Source organism: Antedon mediterranea, chromosome 3 (assembly GCF_964355755.1).
Source record: "Antedon mediterranea chromosome 3, ecAntMedi1.1, whole genome shotgun sequence".
Taxonomy (NCBI): Eukaryota; Metazoa; Echinodermata; class Crinoidea; order Comatulida; family Antedonidae; genus Antedon; species Antedon mediterranea.
Genome location: NC_092672.1, coordinates 3,579,876 through 3,598,369, shown reverse-complemented (window position 1 = coordinate 3,598,369; position 18,494 = coordinate 3,579,876). Strand labels below are relative to the sequence as shown.

The 18,494-nt window shown below is 31.5% G+C and overlaps 2 protein-coding genes across 4 annotated transcripts in view; one reads left to right on the top strand and one right to left on the bottom strand.

Moving 5' to 3' along the window:
- LOC140044561 (uncharacterized) overlaps positions 1–8,835 on the top strand; it is a 63,551-nt gene extending 54,716 nt beyond the window's left edge. The window contains exons 3-8 of one of the 3 annotated variants that reach the window (XM_072089124.1): positions 176–676; positions 925–987; positions 1,100–1,162; positions 1,278–1,340; positions 4,243–4,374; positions 5,928–8,835. In XM_072089124.1, the coding sequence (XP_071945225.1) occupies positions 176–676; positions 925–987; positions 1,100–1,162; positions 1,278–1,340; positions 4,243–4,374; positions 5,928–7,936 (2,831 nt within the window). In that variant the 3' untranslated portion in view covers positions 7,937–8,835. The remainder of the gene's footprint in view (positions 1–175; positions 677–924; positions 988–1,099; positions 1,163–1,277; positions 1,341–4,242; positions 4,375–5,927) is intronic. The other 2 variants (XM_072089126.1, XM_072089125.1) reach the window with 2 other exon arrangements.
- Positions 168–11,320, bottom strand: LOC140044564 (lymphocyte-specific helicase-like). Its single transcript, XM_072089128.1, has 9 exons — positions 11,214–11,320; positions 10,792–10,935; positions 10,524–10,605; positions 10,078–10,237; positions 9,475–9,907; positions 7,756–7,889; positions 7,213–7,357; positions 5,945–6,065; positions 168–596 (listed from the first exon to the last, which is right to left on the bottom strand). Exons 4-5 carry the CDS (start codon positions 10,142–10,144, stop codon positions 9,621–9,623), a joined length of 354 nt encoding a protein of 117 aa, XP_071945229.1. The 5' UTR covers positions 10,145–10,237; positions 10,524–10,605; positions 10,792–10,935; positions 11,214–11,320; the 3' UTR covers positions 168–596; positions 5,945–6,065; positions 7,213–7,357; positions 7,756–7,889; positions 9,475–9,620.
- Positions 11,321–18,494: the final 7,174 nt, after the last annotated feature.

Below are 18,494 nucleotides of genomic sequence, written 5' to 3'. Positions count from 1 at the left end.
ATAATGTATTCACTCATAAAGATTTAATACAATATTATAAACATATTAGTTAATAAGTACCGACATTAAAAAAGATTGGTCCGCTTTACATATATGAATTATATACAGTAATCCTAGTGTTGCATTAAATAATAATACACTTTTTAAATATTGTTCTATTTTCACCATTTTATAGATTTTGATCTTGATTTAGTAAATGTTTCAACTTGGTATGATGAACGTAATCTCGTCACAAAGCTGAAAGTTTTGTACCAAGATTTAATTGCATTAACGAACATAGACAGCGCCACCAACACAATACACTTACTACAGGAATTAAGGGCAAATGGACGTTTAAGTTCAGACAATCGTATATTGCTATACGAGACAATAAAAGTAACTGAACAGTTTGGTGTCATCGCTCTTCTCAAACATTCTTTTCTTGAAAACCAAGAAATTACTAAGTTCACTCGATATCGAATACAAATTGTAGCTTTCGGAAATGGACTTAGACAGGCTGATGTGGACAGAATTGATGCATTGTACAATGGTAGTGCGTTAAAGAATTATAAAGATGCCTGGAGTATGATTCTGGATTTGGAACAGAGAAAAATAATCTGTGAAGAAAAAATTGAAGAATTCATTAACAATTTAAGACAAGTTGGACTGGAAGCAAGAGTAACATCTCTGACTGAAGGTATGTTAGTGCGAAAAGCCTAAAAAACATTAATTTGGTAAAAAAAATTAAAAAACAGTCTGACAACATTAAATCCATGTCCGCCGACTGAAGGTGCATGTTAAAACTGTTGTTTTGTTATGTTAATTATTATTATTTGTATATACAATGAAAAATATTTGTGTTGAATTAATGCAATAATTGATATTTTTAGTATAGAATATCATTGTAGCATAAATTCAGGTTTTATACTGTCATTTATTAAACAGGTCACGTGGCAACCAGTAGTAATGAAGAACAAGGAATGCCAAAAGAAGTTAAATCAGAAACAGGTTAGTTACTAATAATGTACGGTATAATTTTGCTCTCAATCGCTAGTTTTTTAGGTAGAATGATAATAATTGATTTCTAATTTTTTTTCTTATTATTTGATTCTTAAAACAGGTCAAGTGGCAACCAGTAGTAATGATGAACAAGCAATGCGAAAAGGAGTTAAATCAGAAACAGGTTAGTTACTAATAAGTATAATTTTGCTCTCAATCGGTAGTTTTTTTAAGGTAGAATAAGTAAGTATTTTTATTTTTTTTTTGTTCTTATTCTTATTATTTTATTATTTAAACAGGGCAAGCGGCAACCAGTAGTAATGAAAAACAAGGAATTCGAAAAGAGGGTAAATCAGAAACAGGTTAGTTGCTTCAGAATAATATTTAAACAAAATCTTGTTTGATATTTAATTCCAATCCTGACCACATGTAGGACGAAATAATAATTAGGAAGCTTCATTATTTAAAAAAAAAAAAATTTTGTTAACTTCATAATAAGTAAGACTCATATTACACATATTATTATTCTTTGAGAATCTCTGAATACAAATAAAAATAGGTCTACTAAAAAGTTAGATTTTCAGAGTAAATATTTATGTTGTATTAGTAATTTAATACACTAATAGTCCAGATCCCTATGTCAAAAAAAGTGCCTTCGTGTGCAGATCATGGGGAAAGTGTAAACATTGTGTTTTATGAATATTTGAATCATGCTGATTATAAAAACCCATGTTGTCAAATTTCTAAAATTCATCTTTGACCTCTGACCTCAATTTGAATGTTTTGACCCATTGAAAACAAAATGACCATATCTTTGCAACGCTAAGATTACATTAAATAATTTTAGTGTCAAATTATTTGGGAGATGCATATTAATATTCGTTCTAATGGAAAAGTTTGTCCAAAAATGGCTGGAAGTATGATTTTTGGCATATTTGACCTTTGACCTACATATCATATAACTCCGTAACTAATAGTTGGACAAACTTTAAATAGGGCTCAAATTAATCTGAACGTATATGTTTCTATTCAGTCTAATAAGAACTTTTACAAGAAAATGACCCGAAATATTTTTATTGACCTTTGACCTGTACTGGTAGTACATATTTCTATAATCTCAAAAACTATTGGCCGTAAAGTGGTTGTTTTTGTGAAATGGTTTGAACAATTTACATTTATATGTTGTATAATAACAACATTTTATAGAAATGTAAAAGAATTCTATTTATGATCACTAACTTTATAATTTATTAACATCACTAGCATTTGTTATAATATTAAAATGTGTTATATTTGCTGATTTTAAGCACTTCACATGAATTTATCAGAATTATGTCTATTTAATATAAAGTTTTTTTTTTTTATATAAAGAAAATTTAATTGTCTATCAAATAAGACTATTTTCAAATTATTATGGCTAAAACTTAATTAGATACAGGCAAAAAAGTGTATTTTTACTTATGTGAACAGCGCCCTCAATCTTCATTTTTTCCCAAAAAATACCACATTTTTATGTGTTTTCCTGAACTAAACAGGTTATAACTTTGTTTTAAAGACTTTTTAAAGTAACCTCTAATTTACATACCTCTTTTATAACGTACTAGGTCAGTTTCTGAAAAAAATGAGAAAAATATTCCGATAGCTTGATATTTTTGTTGAGGTTATTACATGATACACACAAAAAAAAAATTTTAATTTTGAGCTAAAAGTCCATCTTTTTGGTTTAATAAAAGCTATCTAGCAGATATAATACACAAAATTCATATTTTATTGGATAGATATTATGATTATCTTTCCAATAAAATATGCTGTTTGTGTAAGAATGGCTGTACAAGATTGTTTGTACTGGACCAAAAAGATGGATTTTTAGCACAAAATCAAAATATTTTTAGCATGCACCATGTAATAACCTCAGGAAAAATATCAAGCTATAAAAATATTGTTTTCATTTTATCTCAGAAACTTACTTAGTATATGGTAGAAGGTGTATGTAAGTTACACGTCACTGACAACAAATCTTTTAAAAAGTTACAACCAGCTAAGTTTATGAAACCACATAAAAATGTGGTATTTTTTGGGAAAAAATGAAGATTGAGGGCGCTGTTCACATAAGTAAAAATACACTTTTTTGCCTGTATCTAATTAAGTTTTAGCCATAATAATTTGAAAATAGTCTTATTTGATAGATAATTAAATTGTCTTTATATAAAAAAAAACAACATTATATTAAATACACATATTTTCTGATAAATTCATGTGAAGTGCGTAAAATCAGCAAATATGACACATTTTAATATTATAACAAATGCTAGTGATGTTAATAAATTACAAAGTTAGTGATCATAAATAAAATTCTTTAACATGTCTATAAAATGTTGTTATTATAAACATATAAATGTAAATTGTTCGAACCATTTCACAAAAACAACCATTTTACGGCCAATAGTTTTTGAGATTATAGAAATATGTACTACCAGTACAGGTCAAAGGTCAATAAAAATATTTCGGGTTATTTTCTTTTAAAAGTTCTTATTAGACTGAATAGAAACATATACCTTCAGATTAATTTGAGCCCTATTTAAAGTTTGTCCAACTATTAGTTACGGAGTTATATGATATGTAGGTCAAAGGTCAAATATGCCAAAAATCATACTTCCAGCCATTTTTGGACAAACTTTTTCATTAGAACGAATATTAATATGCATCTCCCAAATAATTTGACACTAAAATTATTTCATTTAATCTAAGCGTTGCAAAGATATGATCATTTTGTTTTCAATGGGTCAAAACATTCAAATTGAGGTCAGAGGTCAAAGATGAATTTTAGAAATTTGACAACATGGGTTTTTATAACCAGCATGATTGAAATATTCATAAAATACAATGTTTACACTTTCCCCATGATCTGCACACGAAAATACATAGGGATCTGGACTATAACACTCCGCACGGTGTTATGTTTGAAAATGTTTATTTTTCTGTTTGCTGCCCTCTGTTGAGCATATTTAGACAACCCCTGATGGATTAAAAGTTGTGTTTGCCGCCCTCTATAATTCCGCCTATACTACAATCAATGGAAAAACGAAATTTCTTATGCATTAACAACAATCATATTATCTAGCTCTGAAAAAACATAAATAGTTTAATTTAGTAAAAATAATGCCTAATGGATCAATTGATAATCGGCAATGTAATAATATTAATAATGTTTTCCAAAAAAAATATATTCAGAAAAGATAGAATTAGTTATTTTTCCTTAAACAGATGAGGAAGTGTCGACGACTCAAGAAGAACAAGGAAAGCGAAGAGAATATAAAGACTCTGCCTCACGAGGAAACAGAAAATCTTGGTTTGTTATCGTTCTCGAAAGATTGGGCTTGAAAAAATCAGACTCAAGTGAGTTTCTTAAGTTATATGTACGCATTAATAATAATATAGTATTTAAAAAATTAATATCACAAAAAAATAAATTTCTTATTTAGAAAGTATATTAAGTAAAACTTAGTTTGATGGGTTTAGATAGATATATAATTTATGTTTGAAGAAATGTTTACCAAACAAAATCACATTGTCTTACTTTAATTTTGCTCATTTAATCATAATTAATTTGAAAATAAAATGTCTCCATAAAACAATTTTGTAATCAAATTCAAAAATAGTAATTGACCGTACTATTTCATGCTGATGTACTGTAGTTACAATCATATTAACTCAAACACATTTTAAAGTTTCGTTCTGATTAATGATATATTTTGTTTGCCGCCCTCTATAATCCCTTTTACTGCACAGTTAGTTTTAGGGCCTATAATGCTGAATTGTATGTCATTTGGCATACAATATTGTGGATGATCATTAATGAATGTAATTATGACGTAGATAATTGTGAGTTTAGTTTCAATCATAAACGTCCACCGTAACAAATGGCCTTTTAACCTAATAACTTAAATGAATATATATGTTAATATTATTTGTTATTGCTGTCGTATAAGCAAAAGTTGTAATACTGATATATCTGAAAAATCTTTAACTTTTAATTCACCTACAAAAAAAAATTAATTCATGCGTCACACAACCGCTAATGTCGTGAAACCGTTAATGTAGAATATTCGCTTTACACCGACATATGAAGTTTACTATAATCGGTGGATTGCTACGGTACATAACGGCTACAATATCGGTTCGGATCCAGTCGTTTCAGTTTTCTTCCTTTTTGATTGAATATAATTATTGAGTTTTTCGCCCTCTATATAATTTACTTGGGTGTACTTCGGCTTCAATTTAACCACTACCCAATGTATTACAGTTGAACCTCCGGGGGCCGGGAAAACAGGCCGCTTACGGGAGGTGACCGCTAACAAGAGGTTCTGCCGCGGATAGAAGGCCAAAATCACGTATTATGGCTATGCACGATATTTGTCGGCGTTCTTAACGCAACGAGTCTGTAAATTATCCAGCTATTAATTGTAATTTATTGTTTATAATCAGGTGGTTTAGTATTATTTATGATTTTTAGACAAATTTTAAAAGCTTTTATCATATGAAAATGGTCGGTCAAAATCTGTGTAGTTTTCTCATCTCATCTAAAAAACACAGGAATGTTCTTCACAAAATGTTTTTATAAACCGCTTTGAAATAAAGCTAATAATAATATATAGGGCACAATATATAATTATCAAAATTGTATTTTTGTCAAAAGTAAATAGGAATTTTCGGGTGGCCGTGTACGGGAGGTAAATTACCATACAAAAAAAAATTCATTTTTAGTAAAAAAACAGTGGCCGCGGCCGTTTACGGGAGGTACCAAAATGCACTAATTAAATAGGAAGAACAAACGGGCTTTGAAAGTGCGACCGTTAACGGAGGAAATTGTAGGCCTTCTAAATTAAAATTAACTTAAATCAAATATCTTTCTTGACATATTTTCTTATTATTTATCTTATATTCATTAGAAAAATTTAAAGAATACCTGCTTCAAAGACAAAAGAAATTGTGTAGCCAGGCCAGTAGATTTACACCAGCAACAATGCATGGTAGATACACAGTTGACATTTCACAGATGTTTACCGATATGGAACTACTGAAGGAAACTGAAAACAATCAAGGAAGCAAGCAAATAACATTAACAGAAGTGGTAGATGTTATCAGCTCCACACCTGGATGTAGAGCTCTTATAGATGGCGAGGGTGGGATAGGTAAATCTACCATATTAAGGCATTTATCATACAATTGGGCTACTGGGCAATCAAAAGTATTTAAAGGTAAAATTGTATTTCTTTTAAGTTTAAGAGATTTAGAACAAGATGACGACATCTTGGATATGATTGTAAAGGAAATTGATATGAAAGATTTCAGTAGGTGTACACAAATTATTAAAAAAGTGTCATTTCAAAATGTTCTAAAGACCCATAAAGACAACCTAGTGTTGTTGTTAGATGGGTTAGATGAATTGAGATTTAATAATCCAAGCGTAATTAGTCTGTTCAGAAATGAGTATTTAGAGAAAAGTACAGTGATACTTACTTCACGATCAGAAAACATATACGAATTTGTAAAAGAGAGTAACGTACATGTAAGGGTTAGGGGATTTAATGACGAGAGCATAGGAAAATACATTGACAAACATTTTGATTATTTTGAAAAACCAGAATTGGGAAAATCCCTTAAAAAGGAATTAGATATTGACACGCATCTTGAAACAGTTAGGCCTACGTCTTTTATCCAGCTTATTAGAAGAGAGCGAGAGCTAAAACATCCTGAAGCGTATGCAATGTGCAAAAACCCGATGCTACTTCTTTCACTCTGTATATTGTGGGAAGATAATCAAAGTCTCCCCGAAAATAAAACTGACCTCTTCAAAGAACTCTTTCGTAGTATTTTGAATCAGTTCAACAAACGAGAAAAAATAACAAAGATTTCTGAATTTGATAAAACACCAGTGAAGTATGTAAATGCTATGATTTTATTAGGGAAATTTATGTATGATAGCTTAAAAGTAAACCAACTTTCAATAAACAAAACGGATTTGACTGAACATTCGAACAAAGATATGGTTGATATGGCCTTAAAAATCGGGTTCGTTTACGAAGAAGCGCCAATTTCAAAATCTAAATTTGATAACATTTATATGCCTCCTCACAAATTAATAGTAGAGTCATTGGTAGGATTTTACTTGTGCAAATTATGTGAAAGTGAAGGTATGGAGAATGAGTGCTCAGATGTACGAAAATTACTTACACCATTGGATGATGATGAGTGGGAGGTGATACGAGAGAGTAAGCATTTATACAGAGCGAGAGAGTTTGCAATTGGTTTCCTTGGTGATAAAGCTGGCGGTTTCCTCAAGCATTGGGTTACAGATCGTTTGTCAACATATCGCAATCTGCCGAGAAATTTAAACTTTGTTAAAAAACAACATAAAGATGCTGTGGTAAATGAATTAATTAATTACATGACAAGCAAAGATTTAGAAATAAATAATCATTTGGATGATATATCTACCTCCATAAGAATGTTTATTGATTACATTAGTCCAGGTGTACAATGTGACGGGCATTTCATACGTCTAATTATGCAATTGTATTGTATGCAATATGATGATGATAGTGTCTATGCCTTTTGTAGTAAGATGGCATTGGAGCGAAAGGGAAGAGTTATTGCACACATTTTAGGCATTCAAGATAAATGTGTCGTTGTTTGGATTAAGAATCTATCACGTGATGTATTTCATGACTTTGTATCAGAATGTTCTCTCAAACAAGTTCAATTAGCATTACGTACTCTCCTTATCTCTCGTAGTAACCTTCACAACATTGATGTTAATTCATTGTCTTCATTTCTCATTATGTGTCCTAAGCTGTGGTACCTTAACATGATTGATTGCAATCTATCAGCTGACGACATTCGTCACGTGTCTGAAAAGTGTTCAATAAGAAATATTACATTTGATCATCTTTATTAGTTTTCACTGATAACGTATGTTACTTCTACTATATAACAAACACATTTTTAAATCTCGCAGCAAGCAGGTGTCAATTTTTAATATCGCAAATAATTGCATTTCTAACATTAAATTTGTATTCAATATAAAAACGAACTTTTATATATAAATTGTATAGTAGATTAAATCAATATGATAATCTAAAACATAAAATGTTTTTAAACATTTTATTTTGACATTTTACCTTCATCGATGGAGCGCGCGCGCGCGTACTTCCGCACGCGGCACACTAGCAACGCAAGTAATAATTATTAACAGCTGTAGCATGCAGATAAACAAGAATGTTTGTTTCTTATTCATTATAATCTTTATAAGCTGTGCTGCCATATTTATTGAAAATTATTCTTTTATAATAATGCAATGTTTTTTACTTGATATATTGTATAGAATTGGTTGTGCGTGTTTTAAAGTAATTATGTGATAATATTATATCAAATGTAATTAATACAATTCTTTTATAATTAGGTTGGATGGTTAAATACTAAAAGTAAAGTGGTACAACTTGAAACTACAAAACATAACATTAACATAATGTGTAATGATGAAACGTAATTTGTTATCAAAAGCAGTTTTATTAAATGAAAACGTAATTAGAAATTATATTAACAAATAAACGCATTATGAGATGTCTTTGGCACAGTAACAACAACAGAACAAAGTTGTAGTAGAATTTGTAAAACTAAAAATAACAAAAATAAAACAATGAAGACATTATATAATATAGTTTGATATCAATGATTAGTTTCATTGCTGTGTTTTTAAATATATTTTTTGATGTAGACTTATTTGTTATGTTATGATGTAGAAATAGTGAAATATAATTATGTATAAAATAAATTTAAGGGTGAAAATATATAGATTGGAATAATTAAAAGTTCTACTTAATTTTCAGATATATTTGTGTACAGTCTTTGATTTTCTTTATGTTGTAAGAGTAATAACACTTGGTGTTAACAATAGTTTAAACCTGAACACTGTGCTGACTTGTAATAACACTTGGTGTTAACAATAGTTTAAACCTGAACACTGTGCAGACTTGTAATAACACTTGGTGTTAACAATAGTTTAAACCTGAACACTGTGCTGACTTGTAATAACACTTGGTGTTAACAATAGTTTAAACCTGAACACTGTGCTGACTTGTAATAACACTTGATGTTAACAATAGTTTAAACCTGAACACTGTGCTGACTTGTAATAACACTTGGTGTTAACAATAGTTTAAACCTGAACACTGTGCTGACTTGTAATAACACTTGATGTTAACAATAGTTTAAACCTGAACACTGTGCTGACTTGTAATAACACTTGGTGTTAACAATAGTTTAAACCTGAACACTGTGCTGACTTGCAATAACACTTGGTGTTAACAATAGTTTAAACCTGAACACTGTGCTGACTTGTAATAACACTTGGTGTTAACAATAGTTTAAACCTGAACACTGTGCTGTGCAGAAAATAACAGTAACTACTTGCATAGAAATAAATGTCATAAATACCATTAACAATCCCAGATTTCAATTTGTGCAATATTGGGTATGTGAACCCAGTACTGTAGTAAATTTAAAGCCAGGAGCCATGGATTTGATGTGGATATCTTGATGGAGAATATAATGAAAAGCAATAGATTGTTGAGACAGGTTAGTTATCCTTCTCTAGCTGAGATCTTTAACTCCATGACATTCTCATCGCAGGATTCCAGAACCTTAAACGCTTCATTCTCCTTTACTGGTTTCAATTTCTTTCCCACGTTATTCCCAACAAGGTCGCTGTGATCCAATAGGAGCTCAAGATCTGCGTCACTGATGACTTGTTCTTTACAGTTTTTGATAATGCCAGAGCAATCAGTGGAGCGTAACACTTTCAGTAGTTCCATGGGATCCATCACAGCTTTTGAGTCTCTCACCATAGTTTTACTGCCTTTGAATTTACCTAAAAAGAAAATAAGATAATGAAATGAATGAAAACAATCAATGCATACTGCAGTAGAAGTATATAAAACAATATGATTAATTTAACGTATTTATATGAATAAACACCCCGGGCGTTTATTGTTCAGGAGGGTTTTTAGGTTTTAGGGAGGTGTGAAAGACAAAACTGACCTTGATGAATGATCATCTTCTCCAGCTTCCTCTTTGCAGCTGCTCTCTCCACTATCTTCTGGTCCATGGTGTTAATGGTCACTAACCTGTAGACAATCACTGGCTTTTCTTGACCAATTCTCTGGCATCAATCTTGGGCTTGTAGATCTGACTGTGGATTCTATAATACAGCTATAAATGCTACTTTACAATGTATTGAAAGTCACTACACTAAAACAAACATTACACCACAAGCTTGTGACTAATTATTATAACATGGGTTCAAGGATGTAGCCAATCAGACGCGCTGAAATGAGTCATGTGTGCGCTCTTTATTTTGTCACTCTATTATGCACTTGAGTGCAAAAAGTGCGCAGCAAAAAAGCATATTGCACTCTGTGTGTAAATTGTATGGCAGATTATTGATCACGCTGTAATAAAATGTAGTAATTATTTATTTAACTTACCCAATCAATGTCTCATATAGTGACTGTGTCAGCTGTTGTCAAGTTGATGTTGTCTATCAGTAAAAACATTCTTGCACTCATTCTTAAAAAAAAAACCAGAAACGTAATAATTAATACAGCATGCAGTAGACCTAGTTGCTGATAAAATCAGAATGAATGAAATGTCTATATTAACTGGCCATTTATAATTGTGCATTAACTATAATTTACATTTACAAATTGGCAAAAGTTAGCTGTTTCTTTACTCTGTATCCATGAGTGCTTATACCTGTCAACAGCCATCTAGACGACAGTAGTTCTGTCTCTGTACATGGAGGTAGAGACCTACATGGTCGTGGTGGAGGTATTTAATAACTCCATTGTTTGTGTGTAGCAGCTATAATCTTCACGTATGTCACTCACTGCCATCCTGCTGTGAGAAGATGAAGACAATTCTGATCAGACATTGAGGTCACGTTAATTAGGCCTAGGCCTAGTAGTAGACTCTAAACTAGATACTTCCCTCCTCCGACTCTCCAGAGTTGTTGTTTGGGCTAGGGGAGAAAAGAGTGGTACATACACCGAATAAATGCCGGTACACCCTGCTGGCTGGCTGTGTGTGATAATTGTCACGTTAGTTAGGTGCCAGGCAGGCACCAGTAGGCCTAGCGTAATACCAAAACAGAAAAAAACTATAAACACCCAGCTTACCTAAGTTTTGTGTCTCTTAAGAACAGGTTAGGCCTACACCTTTTATATTATTCATAAAGGCCGCGCTGTGTGAATTGATACCAAAACCATACCCACCTCCTGCTCTCTACTCGTTTTAAATAAAAAAACCAAAGAGCGCCTTCAACGGACAATGAGACCGTACCACCAGTTTTTGAAAAATAATTTATTTTATCAATTTAATTTTTCATCACTATGTCGATGTCAAAATATAACCAAATTCGTTTTTTTTTCTATCCAGAATTTAAATACAATACAACAATAATTGTTTTGTAATATTGTCGGCGTAGTAACGATGCGATAATGCTGAGTCATCATGAGGACGGTGCAAAGATGCCAGTTTTAGCATAAAAACAATATCAAATATGTAAAAGGTGGGTATAAAATGATGAATGCCGACTTGACAAAGAAAGAAAATGGAAGAATATAAGAATTGTTTGAAGGTTTTCATGACAAAATCAAAGAATTAGCGCACTTAAATTATTAAAATAAAAACAAATTGTGTCACGAATAAAATTAGGAACTACTGTATTTACGGCTATTGGTTTGTTATACACTATTCCTTCACTTCAATATAATAATGTAGGCTAAACAATTATAGCAATAGTAGAGTGGATATAGAACTTTGACTTTACTTTTTACTGGAAAATAAAAGACGCTAAAGAAAAATTGTGCTGTGTAAATTAGATGATACGCGCAAACATATAACGGAAGTATAAAAATGCCAAACTATATTATTTTGGGTGTTTTTCGAAGAGATAAAAAAAAAGTGGACAAAAAAAATCGAATGAAAAACACATTGATGCGGAAACACGAATTAAGTTTATTCATTAACATTTTTATTTTTATTTCACTGGTTTTGATATTTTGCAATTTTTTTGTATGGGAGATTTGTTACGTACTTGCTACTTCAGAGTAATTAAAGTGTGGTCTACCAGAAACCTGTGCTCCGCACGGTTTGTCTTCCTTAATAATAATTCACATGGCATGATTATTAATTATAATAAAAGCGTACTTTTCCCGGCCACGATATTTCTTTTCTTACATAATTTGGGGACCCCTCATGAGACGTCACAAAATTAACATGAATATTCATTAATCATTTTTCCTAAGCTACGTTAGAAATGAGCTAACAATTCGCTAATACAAAGGTTTTCTGTCGGACTTGTCGATGTATGGGGTTCGAATCCGATGAGCAAGTTCCTTTTACTTTAGTGAGAGAGAGATTATAGAGGGTTAGGTTTAGTTATACTGTATTTATGAACTTAAGTAGTTTGGCTATCTTTCACATAAGGGGCCCAAACTTATGTACGAAATAAAAAATCGCTTCCCGGCCTCTGACAAATTGTTTGTTTTTTTTTTTAAATTGTCAACTATACAATTCGGAACTATTTACGGCCATTGATTTTGTTACACACGGAGTATTCCTTTACTTTGAAATATGTAAGCTACAAAATGAAAGCAATACTGGATTTAGGGTGCGCCTCAGAAAGTGACAACGTGCATGAGCGGGACAGACTTCTGTCAATCAGTCAGATTAAAACATTCTAATAATGAAGAAGATATTAAGATGTGAAGTATTGGAATAATAACAATGATTACGGACTCAACACCAAAAGTAGTTGAAATTAGATGATGCCCTCAGACACAAACATTTTGGGTGTATTTTTCGTTGATATTTGATGTTTAGCGGAAACACGACACTCATTTGGATTCGTTTTGTGTGTTTATATTAACATTTCATGGTTTTTTATAATCCCCTCACCTAAACCTAAAATGCTAAACAGCTAAAAAATGAAACAACATTCATGCTATTATAATTTGCATAGTGCAATAGACATATATAGATATATACATATCTAAAACAAATATTGATATATTATAAATCATCAAGAAATTTTGATTTTATTTTACAATTTAACATGCATAATTATATTCTAAAAATTCATGATAATTACAAAAATATTGCGTAATATATGGAGGAAGTAAAGCAACCATTTGCGGTAAGATATTGGAACAGTAAATTTGAAATTTCAAGACGATGCAAAACTTGCTGTACTAATGTTTATCAAACAATATGTAAATAATCGATTTATCAACTCCAGATGTTTAATAAAAAAATAGACAGAATTTGTTTGATTTTTGGATATTTGTATGTATTAGTTACGGACCAAACATTTTAATATAAAATACCTTGAAAGACATTCAAAATGTTTTATCGGGGTGTTGCATGATGTAACATGAATTTTGATAAACAGCAGCTATACTAGATTCTAATGAATACATGCAGTCTATATCTGGTTTTATGATGGGAGTTGTTTACATAAAAAGAACATAATTCTGGGAATACAATTTTGAGAGAGTTGATTCCGTATAGTATATATATATATTATGTTTGGTTTTTGTATGATCTCATATGTTGAGAACCTATGTCTGTATCTAGGCTATAGCAACTAAAAATGCATTATCTCTATGGAAACAAACAAAAAATGATGTTTAAAAAACTCTTAACCGGATCACACAGTGTACCACCGATATGTACATTTTTGCTTATTTACAATTCTGTTTTTATAGTTCATTTTTATACATACTTCTTTCTTTCTGAAATAAAGATACTTAAAAATAAACATATGGATGTTTATTGTCTCAATGCTTTATCATCTACAGTATATACATATAAGTGGATATAACTTGTTAAATTAAATTCATTCATAACATTATGTAGAAATAATTAGTTTAAAATGTCTCTCAAATAACAATATTTTCATTGTTTTAAAATAAAAATAGCCAAAATTATCAATTTGATTTTTATACATCTGAAACAATAAGTACTTTCAAATATAACCTTAAGATAGCAATTTTTTCGTAGTTTGAAAATGAAAATATTATTACTTGAATTGATGTATTATTATTTAATGGCATCTTGACATTTACAAATTTTAAATACATTTAAAAATGGTTTTTTCTGCCCAAACAAATGCAGATACAGTAGATACAGTTGTATATTCTGTTAAAGTTTCTACATTTTTAAATACATTTTTAAAATACTTGTAATACTTAAAATGTAAATCAATCACAATGCTCCATGTGATGCTTTTGTTCACTTCCATTCCGGTTTATAGTCCTTATCCGAGAAGACTCGTTCTACCGCCAGAACTAGAGCAAGGGAGCCGCCTCGAAGCTTTGCTGACGTTATGACTGTCTTAACCGCTCGGTAACTCACTCACTCAATAAGTCCGGGTTAAGAAACAAAACAAATTTAATTTTGTTTATACTAACTTGCTAATGAGACATTTTACAGCTTGAAATATTAGTGCGTTGAGCTCTTATCTGCTGTCTGCATCCTGTCCAGGACGATTCCGGGCCCTGAGATGAATCGGCCCACTTTTAGTGGATATAAAATTATGTAGAAATAATAAGTAGTTTAAAACATGTCTCTCAAATAACAATATGTTCATAGTTTAAAAATGAAAATAGCCAAAATTATCTTGATTTTTAAATGCAAGTTGCAAACTAAATCAATATGGCCGAATGGTTCCACATTCAGACAAAAGATTATAGTAGTATATTGGTAGTATATCATCGTATAATAATCGGAAAATGTCTTCAGTATTTTGACTGTCCAACTTTCTCATTTTAATTATTTTTTTAATAAACATTGAATTATTGTCTTCTCTTTGATATTGTTACTACTGCAATGTCGATCAACCTGGTCATCGTTATTTTCTACTATAAATTTATAGACAGTAGCCTAGGCCTATCTCTCATTAATTGAGAGATTTTTATTTTTTTAATTGTTACGATACTGTAATTCCTGAGTTTAACTGATGTACAAATGTCATTCTTGTCAAATATATATTGATATTATACATTTAAATCGAGGATCATGTGTGTTTTCGTTATATTCTCTACATGCACGAGTTGTTATGGTAACATCGAACAGAATTTAAAAAGGACCAAATTTTAATTTCAAATGTTAAAAATTCGATATTTTCATCATTAAATTATTATGCAGTACGGTACTATATTGATGATAACCCAAGCGTGACGCACAGTAATATGTCAGTACTATATTGATGATAACCCAAGAGTGACGCACAGTAATATGTTATACTCATGTTGATGATGACCCAAGAGTGACGTACAGTAATATGTTATACTCATGTTGATGATGACCCAGGAGTGACGCACAGTAATATGTTATACTCATGTTGATGATGACCCAAGAGTGACGTACAGTAATATGTTATACTCATGTTGATGATGACCCAAGAGTGACGTACAGTAATATGTTATACTCATGTTGATGATGACCCAAGAGTGACGTACAGTAATATGTTATACTCATGTTGATGATAACCCAAGAGTGACGCACAGTAATATGTTATACTCATGTTGATGATGACCCAAGAGTGACGCACAGTAATATGTTATACTCATGTTGATGATGACCCAAGAGTGACGTACAGTAATATGTTATACTCATGTTGATGATGACCCAAGAGTGACGCACAGTAATATGTTATGCGCATGTTGATGCAATCATGTTACCATTAATAAACAATTTAATTAAACCTAATCAATTATTTTTAAATGTTTTAATCATAATCACAATGTTCAGTATTTTTATATTGTCAATCTTGTAAAAATAAATGCTCTTGAAAAATCTTGAAAACTTCAGCTTCAATTAATTTAAACAAAAATACAACATTTTGTATGCGGCAACATAATAAAATATAAAATGATTGACACTCGAACTAAAAGGTAAGTATTTTGTTTAGGGAGGATCCAGAGTCAAATCAGATGCCAAATAAAACGTATTGTGATATTCAAAATCAATAGGCATGAGAAGAAACAAAATTGCTATAATAATTATTAATTTTTTCGCGTAGTAACATTATTTGTTTTCGCGTGTTATTATTTCGCGTTATTTTTCGTGTGGAATCTATACTCCATCGATCAATTGTTCTAGGTAGAGTAAAGAAAGGGGTGGATTCAGACATATTCATTTTACTGTTCGCTATAGTATTAAACCAAGATTGGTATTAATTAGCGCACAGTGCTAAACTTCTCACTGATTTTATTCGTATCCTATTCATTAATCCATGTGCGCGAGTCCAACCAAGATGGGTATAGTAGCACACAGTGGTAAGCTTCTCACTGATTTTAATCGTATCCTATTCATTATCACTGTGCGTGTACAACCAACATGGGTATAGTAGCACACAGTGGTAAGCTTCTCACTGATTTTAATCGTATCCTATTCATTATCACTGTGCGCGTGTACAACCAACATGGGTATAATAGCGCACAGTGGTAAGCTTCTCACTGGTTTTAATCATATCCTATTCATTATCACTGTGCGCGAGTACAACCAAAATGCAATGACCATCGCATGATCCTCAACATAGTTACAGGCCCGGTATGTTTTGCTTCTTAGAAAATATTGATAAATAGAACCGTAATGATTATTGCACATTGATTCTTATAGACAAATATAGGTAATATTAGATCTATTTGCTTCACCAGAAAGACAACATTCTGCCGGTTATGGTTTATAAGGAAAGAGATCGGAAAAGAGATCGTTTTGATAACTTCCTCATATCGCGATGGTAACAAGAACCTATTGTGGCGTATAACGAGAAGAAAAACAACTCAATAACGGTTACACAGCGAAATAATGCAATAATGATACAGATTGAAATCTCATATAATTTTGACTTTAATAAAACGTTAATATTATTATAATTAACACAATTAAAACAATGTTTATACAACTTCCACAAATGCATGTGTTTAAAAGGTCCTCCATTATTGAAGTTTTTAAAACCTAATGTGACGTCAGTGCTCACTCTTTTAATACTTTCGCAATCTCGTCAAAATCTAAATCATCAAGCTCTGTAGGCCTACTAATGTTCAAATCTAGGTTATTAAGGCGTGGATGTTTCATCTTAATGCGTTGCATGTTTACACTTAAAACGGACCGTAGACGCAAGCTTTGACCTGCCTTATTCAAGATTGACGCCCTCTATTTAGGCCTAAACATTCTTTTTTCGTGGAAACACAAATTATGCTATTATTAATACATGTGCGCGTGCGTCATCATCATCATGTAATAGTGTTTAATCGAAATATTAGATTAAATTCACCATTTTACCGAAAATAAACTTTACTATAATATCAACGTTTTTCCATAAATGTTGTCTAAATCCCTACTCATAACGAGAAACATTAATGTTGATAAATACATAGTATATATTCAATTAAGAACATAAAAGTGAACTTGAGAACTTGGATTACTATTTTCTTCAAGGTGCATTCTCTACATGGGTAATGTATGGCACGCCAATCGAAAAGAGTAATGTGTATTGACAAAACAATAAAGGCCAACACAGACGGTAAGCGGAATACCGCGTAGCTTGTCCCACGTAGAATCTGTATTTATCCTGAGCGGAATACCGCGTAGCTTGTCCCACGTAGAATCTGTATCTATCCTGAGCGGAATACCGCGTAGCTTGTCCCACGTAGAATCTGTATCTATCATGAGCGCGCGGAAACCGTCCGTCCGCTCCGCGTTGTGTGTAAACGGTCATAAGGAATAACATAGATGCTATATTTTCATTATCGTTACCGTCTGTGTAAATTGGCCTTTATGATGCATGAGTAATATTATTATATAACAAGTTTGAAAAATGAAGCGACTGCAACATAAATGTTTTTTTTAAAGGGTCAAGGTATGTAGGCCTATGCCGCAAAATACTAAGTCAGTTGCAGAATGCCTTTCTAATGTATAGGAAACAATTTGTACCTCGCTTATAGGCAGACAACACTGTGGGGAGGCAAAACGTTACGTCAATACTAATGGGATAGATGTTTGGTTCTTTTTTCTATTCCATCGATTCTGTGTAACGTTCTTTGCAAAAACAATTGTGAGGTAAACAAAGAGGTGGATTTACACATGAAACCTGATCATTGATCCTCAGTAGTCTGTAATGCTCTGCTTCTTAAGCTCTGTCTACACTATCAAATTGTATGTGACAACAAATGTGATGTGCCCATATATGGACACGATGATGTCATATCACTTCCATATTTGGGCACATCACCATTTTTTTGTCAAACTAGTTTGATAGTGTGGACAGAGCTTTAGGAAAATATTGATAAATAGAATATTTTATTGCACATTTATTCTTATAAACACTGTTGTAAACAAGTAAATCAGAAAACAATTAAGTTGAGAAATGTTATCTATTATAAACAAGA